This window comes from Condylura cristata, unplaced genomic scaffold (assembly GCF_000260355.1).
Source record: "Condylura cristata isolate star-nosed mole 26May11 unplaced genomic scaffold, ConCri1.0 scaffold00013, whole genome shotgun sequence".
NCBI lineage: Eukaryota > Metazoa > Chordata > Mammalia > Eulipotyphla > Talpidae > Condylura > Condylura cristata.
This window is the reverse complement of record NW_004567114.1, coordinates 34646911-34665875: the sequence shown is the minus strand read 5'-3', so window position 1 is coordinate 34665875 and position 18965 is coordinate 34646911. Positions and strand designations below refer to the sequence as shown.

The window sequence follows — 18965 nt, the reverse complement described above, 5'->3', positions numbered from 1 at the left end:
ATTAGTTCCTCTGTGGAGCTTTTAGGGTTTTCCATATAAATTAACATATCATCTGCAAATAAGGATAGTTTTACTTCTTCTTTCCCTATTTGTATGCCTTTTTCCTGTCTTATTGCTCTGGCTAGAACTTCCAGTGTTATGTTGAAGAGCAGTCGTGATAGTTGTCCTGTATTTCTTTTAACAGTGTTTTAGAATTTTCTTTGTATAGTGTTCTACCTCTTTTGTTAGGTTTATTCCCAAGTATTTGATTTTTTTTGTTCTATTGTAAACAAAATACCAATGTTTCTATTGGTTTTTACTTGATTTTCACTTCTTCTGATTGGTTGTTTGTGTTTAGGAAGGCTGTTGACTTTGTGTGTTGGTTTTATATCCTGCCACCTTACTAAACTTGATTGTTTTGATTAGATTTTTGGTGGAGTTTTTAGCGTTTTCCATGTAAATTATTATATTGTCTGCAAATATAGTTTTACTTCTGCTTTCCCTACTTGGATTCCTTGTATGTCTTTTTCCTGCCTTACTCTTCTGACCAAGACTTCAAGTATTATATTGAAAAGCAGTGGTGATAGTGTACATCCTTGTCTTGTTCCTGGTCTTTAAGCAAAGTCTGCTTTCAGCTTTTTCGCGTTGAGGATAATACTGGCTATGGGTTTGGCATATATGGCTTTTATCATGTTGAGGTATGTTCCTTCTGTTCTGAGGATTTTGAGGGCCTTAAACAAAAAAGGATGTTAAACTTCGTTGAATGCCTTCTCTGCTTATATTGATATGAATATAATGGTTTTTATTTTTCTGTCGTTGATGTGATGAATTAAGTTAATTGATTTTTGGATGTTGAACCATCATCCTTGTGCCCCTAAAATAAGAACCAGCTTGGTCGAGGGATATTATTCTTTCAGTGTATTTTTGGTTTTTGTTTGCTAAGATTTTATTGAGGATTTTTGCATCAGTGTTCATTAGGGAGATTGGTCTGAAGTTTTCATTTTTTGTGTTGTCTTTGTTAGGTTTTGGTATTAGGGCGATTTTAGCTTCATAGAAAGTACTTGGTAGTTTTCCTTCTTTCTAAATTTTTTGAATGATTTTGTGCAGAATAGGCACTAGTTCATTTCTGAACGTTTGGTAAAATTCATTTGTAAATCCATCTGGTCCTGGGGTTTTATTCTTGGGGAGAGTTTTTTACACTGCTTCACTATTACTGCTTGTAATTTTCACTGCCTGTTGTTCTGCTTCTTTTTCTAGCTTTGGGTGATTGTAGAGTTCTAGGAATTTGTCCATTTCTTCCAGATTGTTGAACTTGTTTGCATATAGCTGATTATTCTTTTGATTTCTGCTGTGATTTCTCCTCTTTCATTTATAATCCTTGCAAGTGGTTTGTCTATTTTGTTTACCTTTTCCAAGAACCAACTTTTGATTTCATTGATTTTTTTTTTGATTGTTTTCCTAACCTCTATTTCATTTATTTCTACTTTGACTTTCATTATTTCCTGCCTTCTACTAGCTTTTGGGTTATTTTGTTGTTCTTTTTCCAATTCTTTAAGGTGGGAGATTAGATTTGTTTCTTTGAGTTGGTTCTTGTTTCTTTATGCGAGCTCGTATTGCTATATATTTTCCTCTTAAAACTGCTTTTAATGTCTCCCATATGTTTTGGAGAGTTGTGTCCTTATTGTTGTTCTCAAGATATTTTTAAATTTCTTCCTTGGTCTCCTCATTGATCCAATCATCCTCCAGTAGTGTGGTTTTCAATCTCCATGAGGTAGGTGGGTTTCTTGCCTTCTTTACATGGTTTATTTCTAGTTTGATTCCTTCATGGTCAGAAAGATAGTTGGTATGATTTCAGTCTTCGTGTATCTATTGATATCTGTCTTGTGACCTAGTATATGGTCAGTCCTAGAGAATGATACATGTGGATTTGAGAAAATGTGTACTCAGATTTTTTTGGGTAGTGTTCCATAGATGTCTGTTAGATCCATGAGGTCTAGGTCCTTGGTTAGAGCTTTAGTGTCTTTGCTTAGTTTTTTTCTTGTTGATATGCCCATTGTTGAGAGGCTTATTGAAGTCTTCTACTATATATTTTCTCTGATACATGTTCTCATAGATGACAGTAGTTTCCTGATATATTTTGATGCAACTTCATTTGGTACGTATATGTTGTTGAGTGTTATGTCCTCTTGTTGTATTGTCCCCTTAATCATGATGTAGTGACCTTCTATGTCACGTTTTTTAGTTTGATATCTATTTTGTCTGATATAAGTATAGCTGTTCCTGTCTTCTTTTTTGGTCCATTTGCTTGTAGGATTGTTTTCTATCCTTTTACTTTCAAGCTATTTTTATGCTTTGTAGTTAGATGTGTTACCTGGAGACAGCAGGAGATTGGGATCTGGGATCTGTTTTTTAATCCATCCTGCAACTGTGTGTGTGTGTTTTTTTTTTATTGACGAGTTTAAACCATTTACATTTAGAGTTAATATTGAGACATTGGCACCTGAATTTGCCATTTTGTTTGTCTTTTTTTTGTGTGTTTTTATTGTTTTGATCTGTTCCTGTTCGTCCCTCTGTTGGCTTTGGGTTAAGGACTTCTTGTAATTTTTGCAGTGGGGGTTTCATTGTGACAAAATTGTGGAGTTTCTGTTTGTCTGAAAATGTCCTTATTCTATCTTCATAGAGGAAGGAAGAAGGAGGGTTTCGCAGCATAAAGTATTCTTGGTAGGTATTTGATGTCTTGGAGTTTGTTGAATGTGTCCCTCCACTCTTGTTGCTTGTAGTGTTTTTTTCTCAGTGAAGTCTGATGTCAGCCTGATTGGTTTTCCTTTATAGGTTATTTGTTTCTTCCCTCTTGTCAATCTATTTTTTCCTTGTCTTGGATTCTTGGGAGCTTTACTATTACGTGTTTTGTTGTATTTCTTTTTTTCATCATGGTAGTTTAGTGTCCTCGCTTCTATGTCTATTTTCATCCTTCAGTACTTGGGAAATTCTCTTCAATTATCTCTGAGTATTTTCTTGATTCCTTGGCCTTTATCCTCACCGTCTGGGAGTCCTATAACTTACATTTCCTTGTGGTGTCAGACACTCCTTGGCCTTTATCCTCACCGTCTGGGAGTCCTATAACTTACATTTCCTTGTGGTGTCAGACAGCTCTTGGAGTGTTTCTGAATTCATTCCTTTTCCTTTTTACTTCTCTTTTCTTTTCTGTTTTGACTCTCTTGATTTCTGTGTCTTCGAGGGTGTTGATTTATTCTTCCATTTCATCTATTACGTTATTACTGTTTTCCCCAGAATTCTTTATCTCCTCCAGTCTCTTGCTTCCCTTTCATTTCTGTTTTTTAAGGTCTTGTTTTCATTCTTCAGTTCACTGATTGTCTCATATCAATCTCTGATAGGCTGAGCAGTTTTTCTATATTTTTGTTGATTTCTGGTGGCCGATCTTTTTGTGGTAAATATTCCCCTGTAGGCTTTTTTTGGGTACTTTTTTTTTTTCCTAAAACATTCTTTCCTAATGTTTTCTATGCATTGAGATACTGTGTTGCTAGTAGTGGCTGGCATTTCTTCTGGGTGCTCCTTCTGGGTGGCCGAGACTGGTATTTAGACCAGGTCATGGACTAATGCACCAGTCCTCCACAAGGCTGATGGCATTGTGAGTATGGTGGTGAGTTTGAGTGCTGTATCTGGTGACTTCTTCCCTCTGTGTTTCCACTGTTTTAAGTGGGGGTAATAAGATTCTTAGCTTGTGACTGTGATTGGGGGATGCATGTTCTTGGTGGCGGTAGTCCCTCTGTTGCTTGATTTCGTTAGGGGGGCTTTTTGCTCCTGTTGGCAGTGTCCTCACCCCTGGCATGATTTCCAATTTGGATAAGGTAGTATGCGCTAGTAGTGGTGGCTCTACAACTGCCAAACTAGTAGTTTTAACCAGGTGTTGTCTGCTGCCTGTTACTGGAGGATATCCCTGCCTGTTCCACTGAGCTGCAGCCATGACTTGCTGCTCTTCCAGCTAATGGTCAGGAGCTGAGCACGGTTTGACATGCCCTGCTGGGCACCCAAAGTCCTGGGAGCCAAAGCACAGGGCTCCCCGTTCACAGAAGAGTCCCATCTATTTCAGGGGCTATGGCCACTCACATTTTCAGTTAATGGCCGGGAGCTGAGCACAGGCTGTCACACCCTGCCTGGTACCCAAGGTCCTGATTCATGGCAGAGTCCTGCCTGTTTCAGCAGCAGAGGCACGCCCTGGCCAAGGTTAACAGTGGGTGCTGGTTGTCACTCCCTGCCTGGCTTTCACTATCAGAATAGCTGCTCAAGGCGGCAGCACTGCTGCCCTGCCTACGGCTCTGTCAGGGGACCAGAAACGTGATCCCTCAGGCTGAGGCCAGGCCCCTGTCCTGCCACCAGTGGCAAGAGGGCTGAGTCTTATCCTTCCCACAAGTCGCACTCCCGCGGATCTGTAGTAGTTCCACTCTTCTCCAAGCAAATCAACCTGCTAACCTTTGCTTCTCTCATGGGGTTTTCAGATGTTTCAGTTTTCCCTAGTTGCCTTCAGGTTTTTTCCTTTTCCTTTTCTTTCCTTGGTCGAGGTGTTCTGGGTTTGCAGGTTTTCATTTGTTTTTTATTTTTTATTTTTTCTGTTGCTTTCACCTTCCTCCTGCTTCCCCTAGGTTGCCAATCCTGTTCAAAATGTCTGAGTCTTGACTGCAGTTTGCTGCAGTTTTCCCTTATTTACCACATCCAAGAGAGAACTTAATCCCACCGACTCTTGTCAGCCATGTTGGTGATGTCATCTTGGTTATGCTTTCTTAAGACCTAGGCTGAACATACCTGAGACTTGTTTTTCATGAATGCTTCCTTACTATGACTTGATCTTTTTTTTTTTTAAACATCTGTTACTGCTGTTAAGTGCCTTAATAGCCTACCTTCTCCTTCAAAGCAAAAATCCAAAGAGTCAACATGTTTTTGGGGGTCTTTTTTCTTTCATCCAATGAAAACTAAGTGAACAAAACCTAAAATAAAGCTTGGCATCTGCTCCTTAAAAACATTCCTGATTGATGAGTAACGATTAAGCACAGTAAAATTAATGTGATCAATTTAGAATGAGAAATGAATGAGTTAGCAGAAACAATTCTGTATAAACTTATTTTTAGTATTTTGTTAGCACAATATTCTTGATCCCTTTCAAGGTTTTGTTAAAACCTTACTTTACACACATCCAGGGTTATATTAACATCTTAAAAATTGCTTGTTAGGGCCTCCCTGGTGGCACAGGTGTTAAAGTGCTATCAAGCTATCACCAGCCATTGATTGATGTGTGAGTTCATTCTTTGGTGCAGCAGACCTCTTCTGTCTTAGCCACTGCTCCCCTCAACAATATATTTCAGGGTATCTGCTTGTTCTGCTTTCTACTCTGTCTCTGGCGTACACCGCAGTACTTGTATGCATACAAAAAGATAAGTCTTAAAAAATTGCTTGTGGATATATAAAAGGTTAACAGGTTTCAGTTATAAAATTATCAACTTTGTTCTCTGCTTTCATTCCTGGCTATTTTCAGACTTAGCACATTGCTCCTATATGCTGCCTTTTTTTTTTAATATATATATATAAAACATAATAGTTTATTTTTACATCATTTTGTATCTCTGCCCTTTTTTTTTTGTTTGTTTTCAAAGATTTATTTATTTGTTCATACAGAACAGGGGTACAGGCCAGAGATTCACCAGAGACAGAGTGGGGAGCAGAATAGGCAGATCATCGAAGTACACTGCTGAGGGGAGAAGAGAAGTACACTGCTGAGGGGAGAAGCGGGCGAGTCAGGAGAGGTCTGCTGCGCCTTGTGGGTCACCTCCAGGGCGGGCAGGGATCAAACTTATGCAGAAGTGGCTTTAAGCTTCTTAGTTCTGTGATTTAACTCACTGCACCACCAGGGAGAGCTCTGCCTTTTTTTTTAAAGTGACATGAAAATTAGTTGAAAGACTAAATTTAATACACCTAATTTTATGTTATCTTTATAAGGTCCCTTGGGCTGTCTGTGATGGCCGTTAACGTAGACAACTGTGAAAAGCTATATCTAGGCTTGGAAAAATTCCTGAGTCCTACTAAACTGGTTCTGAAGTATTATATTCAGTAAACTCAGACTTACCAAGGCAGTTAATTTCTTTTCTCTTTTTAAAAAGGTTTATTTTTATTTATACATACAAGAATTGGGGTGTAGGTGTCTGGGAGAGGTGGTGAGGATTCACCAGAGACAAACTAGGGAGCAGAACAGGCAGATCTACTGAAATACACTGTTGAGGGAAGTGGCCTGTGAGACAGGAGAGATCTGCTGAGCCATGTGGGTTAGCTCCCTGGCTGGTGATTTAACTCATGTTGCAGTAGCTGGTGATAGTTTTATTATTTGACACTTTAACGCTAAGGCAGGTGATTTCTAAGGTTTGAAACAATTCTTAAATAGTTATTCCTCTATTTAGGTAGAGTCTGGTTTAACTTGTTTTTAGCTGTTTTTCAGGTTTTATTCTAATAATTCTAAAACTTCTAAAATTCTCAGATTTGTTAATTAAAAGTACAAAATTGACTGAGTTTTAATTTTTTTTTTTAAAGATTTATTTGTGCATACAGAACTGGGGTACAGGCCAGAGACTTAGGGGTGGCAAAAGACTTCACCAGAGACAGAGTGGGGAGCAGGACAGGCAGATCGAGAAGTACACTGCTGAGGTGGGGAGCAGCAGGCGGGTCAGGAGAGGTCTGCCGCATCATGTGGTCACCTCCGGGGCAGGCGGGAATCAAACTCATGCATGCAGAAGCGGCTTTAGATTCTCAGTGCTGTGCTTTAACCCGCTGCGCCACCAGGGAGGGCCTGAGTTTTAATTTTTATCTTAAGCATGTCATGGAATTTAATTTCATCTCTTTACACCTTTCATTGCTACTTTGAGAAGAATTACAAGAATACAAACCATATTTATGTAGCTTATACATATTTCTATGAATAGCAATATTTGGAATTTAAAATTTTAAATTAGCTGTAACTATGCATATTTGATTGAAGCAATGACTTTTATAGTCTCTGGGTACTCTGGGATAGTTGGTGATGGCTAGTTTTGCACTAAAAATTGTTGGCAGTAAGGGTTCCCTAGAACACATTTGAGAAAAGCATCTAATTTGTAATTTTATCTCAAAGGACACATTCTAACTCATTGTGATTTTGATTTATATTTCTGTATCTTTCATATGTCTCAGCACATCTTGAGGGGAGCAGTGGGTAAGTCAGGAGAGGTCTGCTGTACTATGTGGGTCAGCTTCCTACCTGGGGCTTGAACTCCTGCATCGGCTTCACATAGCTTCCTAGTGCTGTACTTTAACCCCTTGCGCCACCAGGGAAGCCCTGTTTCATAGTACATTTGAATTACACTTGGCAAAGTAATGAACAGCTAACCTGCTTAAATGATCAGATGAGATTTGAAATGCCACTTGAAAGAAAAGAGTTTTGTGTGTTTGATTTTTATGACTGAGTTGTTTCTGTTTTTTCTTTACACTTAGGTTTTACAGGATCACATTAAGACAAACACCATGGAGTTTTATGAGTCAACGTATTTTATTGTCCTTATACCTTCAGTAGTCATTACAGTAATTTTCCTCTTCTTCTGGCTTTTCATGAAAGAAACATTATATGATGAAGTTCTTGCAAAACAGAAAAGAGAACAAAAACTTATTCCTACCAAAACAGATAAGAAGAAGGCAGAAAAGAAAAAGAATAAAAAGAAAGAAATTCAGAATGGGAATCTCCATGAATCTGATTCTGAAAGTGTACTGCGGGACTTCAAATTATCTGATGTTTTGGCTGTAGAAGATGAGCAAGTTGTACCTGTTCCATTGAATGTGGTTGAAACCCCAAGTAGTGTTAGAGAAAGAAAGAAGAAGGAAAAGAAATACAAGCCTGTACTAGAAGAGCAGGTCACCAAAGAAAGTGATATATCAAAGGTTCCAGGCAAAAAAGTAGAAAAAGTAGAACCTGTCCCAGTTACTACACAGCCAACTCCCCCTTCTGAAGCAACTGCCTCAAAGAAAAAACCAGGGCAGAAGAAGCCTAAAAACGGAAGCGGTATTATAATCTATTCAATTTTGTTGCGTGATTGTATTTGTTTAATATCTTTAGAATTTTCAAATAATTTGCTAGAAATTTGGATACTGTGTTGGGTACAACACAGAATGTTGAATGCTAAGTCCAGAATTTGTGAGTGCACCATCCTGTTCACTGTGTTGTTGCTTTCATTAATTGCTGTTTTTACTGAAACCACTTGAGGACTTTTGAATATCAGCATTTGGAAACATCTATTATAGTCAGTATTTTGTAATCATTGTGAGATAGGAATTAAAAAAGAAAAGAAATTAGATACAATTTCTTGCTCTTGATTGTTTTATTTTGCAGACACTTTTGTCACATTATTTTATGTTAGGTATTACTTCAGGTATTTGGAGTATAGAGATGAATTGTACATTTTCAATGTAGTCACATGCTTAGTTTTAGACATAAATATAAATAGGTTAATATAATATAAAAAGTTCAGTATAATGATGTAACTCTACACTACTATAGGAGTCCTAAGGAGGTCCACTTAAAATATGTAACACCTGAAATTATCTTAAAAGTTGAAGAAGTACTATCTAGGTGTTTTTTTTTTTTAGATGTTGTTAGGAAGGGTGAGATTTATCAAAGGGTGGTGTTAACATACTAGTGGAAAAGACATGAGAAATGGCATGGTTATGTGCAAAATTGCAAAAGGATTTTTGTATACCATTTGTGTATCTTTTGGAATGTTTAATTAGCTTTTGAATTTTAAATAAACTAGGTGATGATCACTATGCTAAAGAAATGAGTAAGAAAAGTATACCGTTTTAGTGGGGGAGTAGAATATAAGCAAATAATAAAATTAGAAGCCAAAGTAACAAGTACACATGGATACTAGTGGTAAAAAACTTTAGAGTGGAGGCAGTACTTGAACTGAGTCTTCCAGAATAGTTACTTCCTCCAAGAAACATTGGTGGTCTCTTGTTCCACATTGCCAGAAGAGTACAGTGTAATGTAGAATGAGGAAATGTACCTTAAAGAGTAATAGGAAACAGCTGAAAAGGTATGCAGTGATTAGATCATGGTTCTTTAGTGTGCAATGCTTTGGAACTGGAATGTAATAGCTTTGCCATTGTCGAAAATTACCAACTAGGTTACTTTGCATGGTTAGACATGTATCTTAGAAAGCTGTCTTTGGTAGAATTTGGGAGGACAGATTCCATGAGGCAGTATTTAATATAAACAGATTAATTAAGAGGCTGTTGTAGTTTTCCAGGGTTAAGGGTGGAGAACTGAACTGTGGTAATGACAGAAGAAATAGTAGATTGGAGAGGTCTACCAAGTAAAAATGAAATGACTTTACATACTGGGCAGGGTGTGATTGATAAAGGGGAGTGCAAGAGCAAAATGTTATTTGCCAGGTTTTAAGTGAGAGTGAGCCAAATTTAGCCTGCTTCTTGTTTTTTATGGTCCATCAACTAAAAATAGTTTACATTTTAAATGGTCTAAAGAAAATTCAAAGAAGAACATTTTGTTAAAATTTTTTTAAGTACAGCCATTATGAACATGTTTTTGATTGGCTTACTGCAACAAAAGCTGAATACTTATGGACAGTCTTTATGGCTCACAAAACTGAAAAGTTTTTACTCTTTGGCTCTTTACAGAAAAAGTTTGGTAATTCCTCATCTGTAGATGTTTGATAGTACTAAAATAGGGAATACTGGAAAGAGTGTATGTGTATGCAGAGGAGAACATTTCTAGTTTGTGTTTCATGTGCTTCTGGGACCATCTGCCTAGAAAACAGTTCCGGATGTGTAAGTGCTGATGCATAAAGCTAGAATATAGATTGAGAAGACTTAATCATGAGGATAATAGTTGAAGTCATGGGTAGCTGTAATCATAGGGAACAATTTAAATTGAAGACAACCTGAGGAACACCAGCATAATATGTGTAAGGTGTTCAGTAAGAGCAACTCACAAATGAGATTGCAAAGGAATAGTCCAATCGTAGGAATAGAATTTTCGTGGAGCTGGTAGATAATTCTTTATTTTGTGGTAGAATATACCTTATTTAAAATTTAGCATTTTAGCATACAGAGTTCTGTGCTGTTAAAGTACATTCACTTTTTTGGTGCTTTATTACCACCTGCCATCTTAGGGACTTTTTCATCCTTCCCAATTGAAATCCATGTCTATTAAAGGCTGATTCCTGACTCCTTAACTTCCTCTGGCCACTGGCAACCACCATTTACTTTCTGCCTGTGAATTTGACAACTTTAGATATAAACACAATCACACATTTGACTGGTTTATTGCACTTAGTGTAACAGAGAGGAGAGCATTTTAAAAAGGAGGCAGAATATGAAATGTTAAGTGGAAGTCCAAATAAGGATTCAAGGATATTATTGGTAGAGTATGCTATTTTAGGGACACTAGAGATCATCTGAGTAACTTCTTTCATGGTTATACTGAAGGAAATGAGAACCAATTGCATTAGTTGATAAATGGCTGGCAGAAAGAGTAGGACAGGATATTCTTTTGTCAGTATAAGAAGGAAATGGATCTGGCAAGGCTTTTATTTTTTTATTTATTTATTTTTTAAAGATTTATTTATTTGTACAGAACTGGGGTACAGGCCAGAGATGCGGAGGGTGAGAGGATTCACCAGAGACAGAGTAGGGAGCAGAACAGGCAGATCAACGAAGTACACTGCTGAGGGGAGCAGCGGGCGGGTCAGGAGAGGTCTGCAACGCCATGTGGTCACCTCCGGAGCAGGCGGGAATCGAACTCATGGGGAAGTGGCTTGAGCTTCTTAGTGCAGTGCTTTAACCCGCTGTACCACCAGGGAGGGCCGGCTTTTATTTTTTAACATGATAAAGTTTGACCATGTCTACCTGAGAGTAACTCAGCACTGGGCTATAAGAGGAGGAACAGGTACTAGCAATCTCAATGAAGTTACAGAACAGATGTAGCTGAGAAGGATAGAGTGATGTGTTATTGGTGAGAGAGTTATATATCAATTAAAAATTTTGGTGGTAAAGTTTTCTTTGAATTAGTGATAATTGCGTTGTTTCCTGTGATACTTTTCACTGATAATTTTTCTTATTTTTAATAAAGATGATCAGGATAAAAAGGTGGAAATTCTTACGGTGCCTTCAAAAAAGCAGGAATCATTACCTCTCCATCAAGAGACTAAGCAAGAAAGTGGATCAGGAAAGAAGAAAGTGTCATCAAAGAAGCAAAAGACAGAAAATGGTGAAATGTTTCAATGTGTATTTTATATATTCTAGAGATGTACACCAGGACCAGGGACCTTAGGAACTCCATAGTGCTTTAATTTACACTCGAACATGTACCATAGAAACTGACTTACCAGTCTAGGGGTTTCTTAATGCCATGCAAGCCGGCTTCCTAGTGCTATGGCACATGGGCAGGGTACAAGTTTATGAAAAGTTTATGAAGAACAAAGCATTTATAAGTGTTCTCTGAACTCTGTTTTGACAATAAGATAGGTAGAATAAGAACTTAAAGTTTTCTGAAATGTTTGTAGTTTTTGAATCACAAAAACTGAGGACTTCAGATAGATCTATTATTGCTCTACATTCCCAATTCCTAAACATAATTGATATGTATATATGAAAAACATCTAAAAAGTGAGATAGTAGGTTTTTATAGATTCAGAATTGCCTCCCAAAACTTTGCTATTATGAGTTTTTTTTGTAAACAGATATTAAAAAGGTTTTTTGGCAGATCAACTAGTGTTCGAAAAATGATTAAATTGGAAAAGAAGAAGATGAAATTCTGTTTGTCTTAAAATTATGACATTGACGAATCATATAGGAAAAATGTTGCCCAAAAATGTTTGTTAAGATTAAATCTTTAAGTTTCAAATTAAAGAATTATACTTGCCCAACAGTCTTTTTTAAAAGTCAGGAATATAAAATGAGTTGCATATAGTTATTGACCTTTTATGTAACTCTAACCAGCAAATACCAGACTTTAATGTTCAAACTTTTAGAGTTCTTCCCATTAAAATTAGGAACATGGGCCTCGCTGGTGGCCTAGGGGTTAAGTTTCAGCACATCACTTCTATGGCTTGAGTTCAGTCTCCTGCCAGGGAGTTAACGCACATATGGCACAGCAGATTTCTGTCTTGCCTGCTGTACCCCTTAGTAGTGTATTCCAATAGATTTGCCTGTTGTGCTCCGACTCTGTCTTTACTAAATCCTCTCACCCTGCTTCTGAACTTCTTTGCACTTCTGGTCTAGTTACACACACATACACAGACACACACACAACAAAATAAGGAGGTGTCCATCTTGGTAGTAGGAATTTAAAGCCAAATTGGATGGTATTGGAAATTTGAAAATAACTTCATTATAGACATGTTTAATGCTTAATGTTATTTAATTATTGTTAGAAAACATGCTTAATGTTATTTAATTATTGTTAGAAAAAACCATGTGTCATTATGATTTTGTTGAATTTCATTTGCAGTCTTGGTAGATGAACCCCTTACTCATGCAACTACTTATATTCCTCTGGTGGATAATGCAGATTCAGACCCTGTGGTGGATAAAAGAGACATTATTGATTTGATTAAACCTCAGCAAATAGAAGGAATCCAGAAAATGGGGGCTAAAAAACCGAAGATTGAAACTGACAAAGGTAATGTGTAGAATGATATAACACATTCTGCAATAGATATTACCAAAACAGATTTTTGATTCTGATGTAATGCAGTATCTCACAGAAATGATGAATTGCAAAGTATTCATAGAGTCTTTGTAGTAAAGATTTATTGATAGTTTTCTAGTTTAGCCTTAATTTTGTAGATCTGAACATTGGAATTTGATTTGCCTTAGGGTGTCAATTTGCTTGGGATCTCTTGCTGTGTGGTGATCATTCCCTTCTATTTCCTCTGAAGGTGATATGCTAATTCATAGACTCCTTTAAACAGAATAGGCTCATTTTCATTTTTAATCGCACACTTAGATTCAGAACAAATTAAGGGAATATACAGAGATTTCCAACATCCTGCTTGCCCCACACTCGTGCACAACTTTTTTCTTTTTTTTTTTTTAAACTTAAAATGAGCTCCTTTGAGTCTAATGGATAGTAGTTTCTTTCTTTTCTTTTTTTTTTTTTTTAAAGATTTATCTATTCGTGCATATAGAACTGGGGTACAGGCCAGAGGCTAAGGGGCGGTGAGAGGCTTCACCAGAGACAGAGGGGGGAGCAGAACAGGCAGATCAACGAAGTACACTGCTGAGGGGAGCAGCGGGCGGGTCAGGAGAGGTCTGCCACGCCATGTGGAACTCCTCCGGGGCAGGTGGGAATCTAACTCATGCGGAGGTGGCTTTAGATTCTCAATGCTGTGCTTTAACCCACTGCGCCACCAGGGAGGGCCCAATAGTAGTTTCTTTAAGAAGAGTTGGTGCCTATTATGAGAGTCTTGGGGCAGTTAAGGTAGATAAGTCAGAAGATGTTTGATGTGTGGACTTTGAATCAGAATTTTTTTACTTCAGTGTTCTGTCTTCATCTAACCTTTTTTATATGTCAGTTATTACTGTTAAATGAATGTGTTTGTGAACAAATATAGTGTAGACTAATGTATACAAGACATTTAAATAGTTCATTTTTCAAAAAAAAATTTAAAAAGTAGTATTTTTACATCATTTTGTGCCTTTTTCCATCTCAGCTATAATCCCCGTGGGCTTCCCATTACCAAGTCACCCATGTGCCATTGCCATAGTCTCTCTTCCCCCCATTTTTGATCCCATTCCCCACTCCATCCCCATAAAATGTCTCTGGTATACAGCTATTCATTATTATTATTATTTCCCCCCCGGTCCTTTATACTCCTGCTATGAGTGAAACCATCTAGTATTTTCCCTTTTCTTCTGGCTTATTTCAGCAAGCATGATCCCTTCCAGCTCCATCCATGTTGCTGCAAAAGGCATGTGTTTATCTTTTTTGATTGCTGAGTAATATTCCACAGTGGATATGTACCATATCTTAATCCATTCATCTACTTTTTGGGCATTTGGGTTGATTCCATGTCTTTCCTATTGTAAATAAAGCAGCAATAAACATGGGGGTTTAAGTGCTTTTTTGAATCATTGCTTTTGTGTCCTTTGAGTAGATACCAAGGAGTAGGAGCCAAGGAGTGGGATTGCTGGGTCATATTGAAGCTCCATTTTTAGCAGTCTGAGAAACCTCCAAACAGTTTTCCATCGTCGTCGTACTAGTTTGCATTCTACCAGCAGTGCAGGAGAGTTCCTTTTTCTCTACATCCTCACCAACATTTGTTGTTGCTAGTTGTTTGAAGATGTGCTATTCTCACTGGTGTGAGGTGGTATCTCATTATACTTTTAATTTGCATCTCCCGCATTACAAGTGATGTTGAACATTTTTTCATATGCTTGTTGATTGTCTAAATTTCCTCTTTGGAGAAGTGGGGTACAGGCCAGAGGCTCGGGGCGGTGAGAGATTCACCAGAGACAGAGTGGGGAGCAGAACAGGAAGATTGACGAAGTACACTGCTGAGGGGAGCAGTGGGCGGGTCAGGAGAGGTCTGCCGCACCATGTGGATCACCTCCGGGGCGGGGATCGAAATCATGCTGAAGTGGCTTTAGCTATTCACTGCTGTGCTTTTAACCCGCTGCGCCACCAGGAAGGGCCACTTCTGCCTATTTTTTAATGAGGTTGTTTATTTTTGTTGAGTTTCATCAGTTCTTTGTATATCTTTGTGATCAATCCTTTATCTCTAGTTATGTGAAAGAAATTTTTTCACAATCAGTGGGATATCTGTTTTTTTGTAATGTCTCTCTTGTTGTACAGAAGTTCTTTAACTTGATATAGTCGCATCTATTTATCCTTTCCTTCACTATCCTTGTGTTGGGTGCTGTATCTTCAAATATATTACTGAGGTGTATGTGTGTAGTGTTTCGCCCATCTTCCCATCTTTGCTTCCAGGTATTTCATGATTTCGAGTCTTGTATCTAGGTCTTTAATCCACTTTGAGTTGGTTTTTGTACATGGCGCAAGGTAGTGAACTAGTTTGATTTAAGTTTTTTTTTAAGCGAGCATAAAATTCAGTATTCTGCATTTGAGCAGATTTTTAGTTAATTTCATATTATTATTTTTTTAAAAAGATTTTATTTTATTCATACAGAACTGGGGTACAGGCCAGAGGCTCAGGGGCGGCGAGAGGCTTCACCAGAGACAGAGTGGGGAGTAGAACAGGCAGATGACGAAGTACACTGCTGAGGGGAGCAGCGGGCGGGTCAGGAGAGGTCTGCCGCGCCATGTGGTCACCTCCGGGGCAGGTGGGGATCGAACTCATGCAGAAGTGGCTTTACCTTCTCAGTGCAGTGCTGTAACCCGCTGCGCCACCAGGGAGGGCCTAATTTCATATTATTTTAAAGATTATAAAGGTAATTTTTTCCTGCCTTGATTGGAACAGTTGTTATTTGAGCTGAAGTATAAATGTGTTTTCTCTTGGTTATTACTTTCTTGGTCAGGGATTCTTAATGCTAACCTTTCCTAAAGTCATTGCTATGTCTTTTAAATGTCAGTCTTTATCCCCTCCCCTTATTTTCTTTCCCTAAAGAAAATGCTGAAGTGAAATTTAAAGATTTTCTTTTGTCCTTGAAAACTATGATGTTTTCAGAAGATGAAGCTCTCTGTATTGTAGACCTACTAAAAGAGAAGTCTGGTGTAATACAGGATGCTTTTAAGAAGGTAAGCATATTTTTGATTATGGGCTTATTAGGGAATAGAGATAGGAAGTTCAAGACTCCTATTAGAACACTAACTTACTATCTGCTCCCATCCTTAATACCCCAAAGCACAAAGGTCATATTTGAAAGTTCTGGAATGCCTTCAGAAATTATTTCATATGTTCTGCTAATGAGTGCACTTTATTAGCATAATCAGGCATCTGAGTCATTTGATATTTTGATAAGAGGATTTCTTATAATAAGGTGGTTTATATGACTTTAAGGTCGACCATACGGTGCTTAGCTAAATTGCACCTTGCTTTTAAAGTCAGATGATTTCTGGATAAAACACATGGATTGTGACTGAGATTACTACCATTAACAGAATCTGGGAATCTTTAGTTTTCTAGAGAGATTGTGGATATGTATGTATGTAATAGAATCTTTCTCAAATAAATTGGATGGTGAACTCTGCTGTAGCTGACTAAAATTTGTAAAATACAGAAAAGGATCCATGGAGTTGATATCTTAATTCTCATGGCTCATGTTACATTAGCATGAATTATGGTCATACTGGGAAGGATGACAGTTTTTCAAGTGTAACTTATGAGATGACACTGATGTCTGGTATACACTATTAGATTATTGGACATAAGGATTCCTGTTCTAAAATCATGCTCTCATACACACAGGTGCATACATACACAAACGTTGAACAACAAAACTACGTGCTTTAAACCTTTGATTGGCTTCACTTTTTTTCTTAAGGATCACTGTATAAGTTACCACTTTTCACATGGTCGAGTTGGTATTTATGCTTTCCTTCTTAATCCTCTAATTTGTTTTTCCCACACCACTTCAGGGTGACTTTTAAGAGGTAAATAAAGTCATGTTACACACTGTTTTAAAAACCATTTAGTGCCTTTCTTTTTCACATTTAAACCTAGGCTTGCTAAAGTATTAGGATTATATTTCATATTGCTCTAAAACCTTATCTATCTGATGGTATTTTTTCTCTTCTCTCCTTTCTTTTCACTCATTCTAGGTTTTTTTCTGGTTTCTTTCGAGGATACCAAGCCTTTCCTTCTGCATGGGCTGTCTTATTACCACTCCCTTCCTTTGTCACCTCCCTCTGCACTTTGAATAAGCTTAGAAGGAAAGGGAAAAATAGACCAAAGGCTTTTGGGGTTGCATAGTTTGGAGAGATGTTAGGTTGTGTATATGCATGTTTCTTTGTATTTGAATTCCAAAATACTGGTGTTTTTATTTTGAATGTAGATTAAAATTCTGGACTCTGGCATCAATGATATGATTTGTCATATTCATGAAACAGGAGGTCTACCTACTTAATTTTTCTTGACTTTTCTATCCTTTTGCTAATTATAGCATTTATTGAAAACCTGTAATATTTAGTATGTTCCATTATTACATTATTTGTTTCATCTCAATTCTAGAGTAAATGATGGGTTCACAGCTTGATATCAATTCTTTTGCCTTAGTTTATTTATCCATCTCTTGGTTGCCTAGCTATTTTTCTTTTTTTTAAGATTTATTTATTTATACAGGACTGGGGTACAGGCCAGAGATGCGGAGGGTGAGAGGATTCACCAGGGACAGAGTGGGGAGCAGAACAGGCAGATCGACGAAGTACACTGCTGAGGGGAGCAGCGGGCGGGTCAGGAGAGGTCTGCCGCACCATGTCGATCTCCTCCGGGGCAGGCAGGAATCGAACTCATGTGGAAATGACTTAAGCTTCTTAATGCAGTGCTTTAAACCGCTGTGCCACCAGGGAGGGCCTTCCTAGCTATTTTTCCTAGAAAAATTTCAGAAGGACCCATGGAAACTATATTTCCTAAATTCTTTGTTATGTCTCTGTTTGATTAATGTGGTGTAGGGTTTGATGTTTCTGTGTTTCACTTTGTTTCCTTGGGAATTTTTCAAGTTTGTTTTACTGTTCTTTGTGTTCATAAAATAGGATGATATTAATATTTTCATGTATTTTTGTCACACTATACTCTCACAATAAAAATATCATTGAGCAGAGTCAACCAAGTACTTAATATTCCTTGGAGTTTATTCTAGAGTCCATTCTCCTTAGAGAATCAAGGGTTTCAGTTCTTTGATGTTAATCACTTTACTAAAATGACTTGACATTGACTTTGACTTTTTTATTTTGCACTTGTTAGTTCAAAAAAGATTGTAGCTTATATACTTTATATCGCTTGCCTGAACTCTTAAATGTATGTTTTGTGGATGTCTTTTTCTGTTAGATGCTAACTGGATTTTATTTTTTGAGATGGTGTTAATTTTACTTCTACTTTGGGTTTTACCAGCCTATATTTCAGCTCATATTTTATTCTTGTTTTGCCAAGTCATATGTTTTAACTGTTTATTCTCATCCTATGGTGTTAACTTTTCTCTTAGCTTTTTCTTGTGAATTCTGTTCTTTGCTCTTACTTTCCAGCAATAATGACTATATTAGATATTTAGAAATCATTTTTTTTTCAAATTTTTGTTTACTCTTTGATCTTTTTCTGGTATTTTTTCTTCATTTACCTTTTTTTTCCTTCTATATTGCATAGACACTGTTTTCTTTTTGATCAGTATGCCTCTTTTAGTGATCATCTCAATGCTTGGGATTTGAAAACATGGAAAGGCCAAGAGTAACTGGTGTTCTTCTGGGGCTGTGTGTTGTGCACATGAGTTCTTTCAAGCTTTCCATTTTCCCCTGTGAAAGCTCTCACTACAGAAAGTCATTCTACTCTCTGTCTCACTGATGAGTTGTTCTGAGTCAAGTTTGATTACTACTTCTTACTATTTCTATTTCTTGAGACTTCCTTCTAAGAAAATTCCTGCTTTCTATTTTGCACTTGTTCGTAATATCAAAACCAGAGAGGACCAGGGGGAGGTGTGGATTGTTGCTTTTACCTTTTTTAATATATATGCCTGTTAACTTCAGAAAACCGTGCTTTCATATACTGGCACCTGTATATTCTGACAGTTGTTGAGCACCTGTGTTTGAGCACCACTACTTAGGGTAGTGCGTAGTCTTTCCTGATACTTGATTCATAATTTTCATTTGAGCTTTCATAAAGAGAAGGCAGAAATTGCTATCTTGACTCAGAGTTTAAAACTGGAAGTCCTGTATTTCTTTGTATGATTGGTTTCTTGATTGTTATGTATCCTGTTCTATGGTTCAGAAC

The 18965-nt window shown here is 37.4% G+C and overlaps 1 protein-coding gene across 8 annotated transcripts in view; it reads left to right on the top strand.

Annotated features, from left to right (window-relative positions):
- KTN1 (kinectin 1 (kinesin receptor)) overlaps positions 1-18965 on the top strand; it is a 105170-nt gene that overhangs the window by 27114 nt on the left and 59091 nt on the right. For 7 of the 8 annotated variants that reach the window (XR_001145415.1, XM_012724548.1, XM_012724547.1 and 4 more), the window contains exons 2-5: positions 7510-8071; positions 11156-11293; positions 12536-12706; positions 15654-15784. Coding sequence is in view for 7 of the 8 variants with exons in the window: in XM_012724548.1 (XP_012580002.1) it covers positions 7540-8071; positions 11156-11293; positions 12536-12706; positions 15654-15784 (972 nt within the window). In the remaining variant the exon portion in view is untranslated. Of the gene's footprint in view, positions 1-7509; positions 8072-11155; positions 11294-12535; positions 12707-15653; positions 15785-18965 lie in introns of those variants that run through there. The other variant, XM_012724549.1, reaches the window with a different exon arrangement.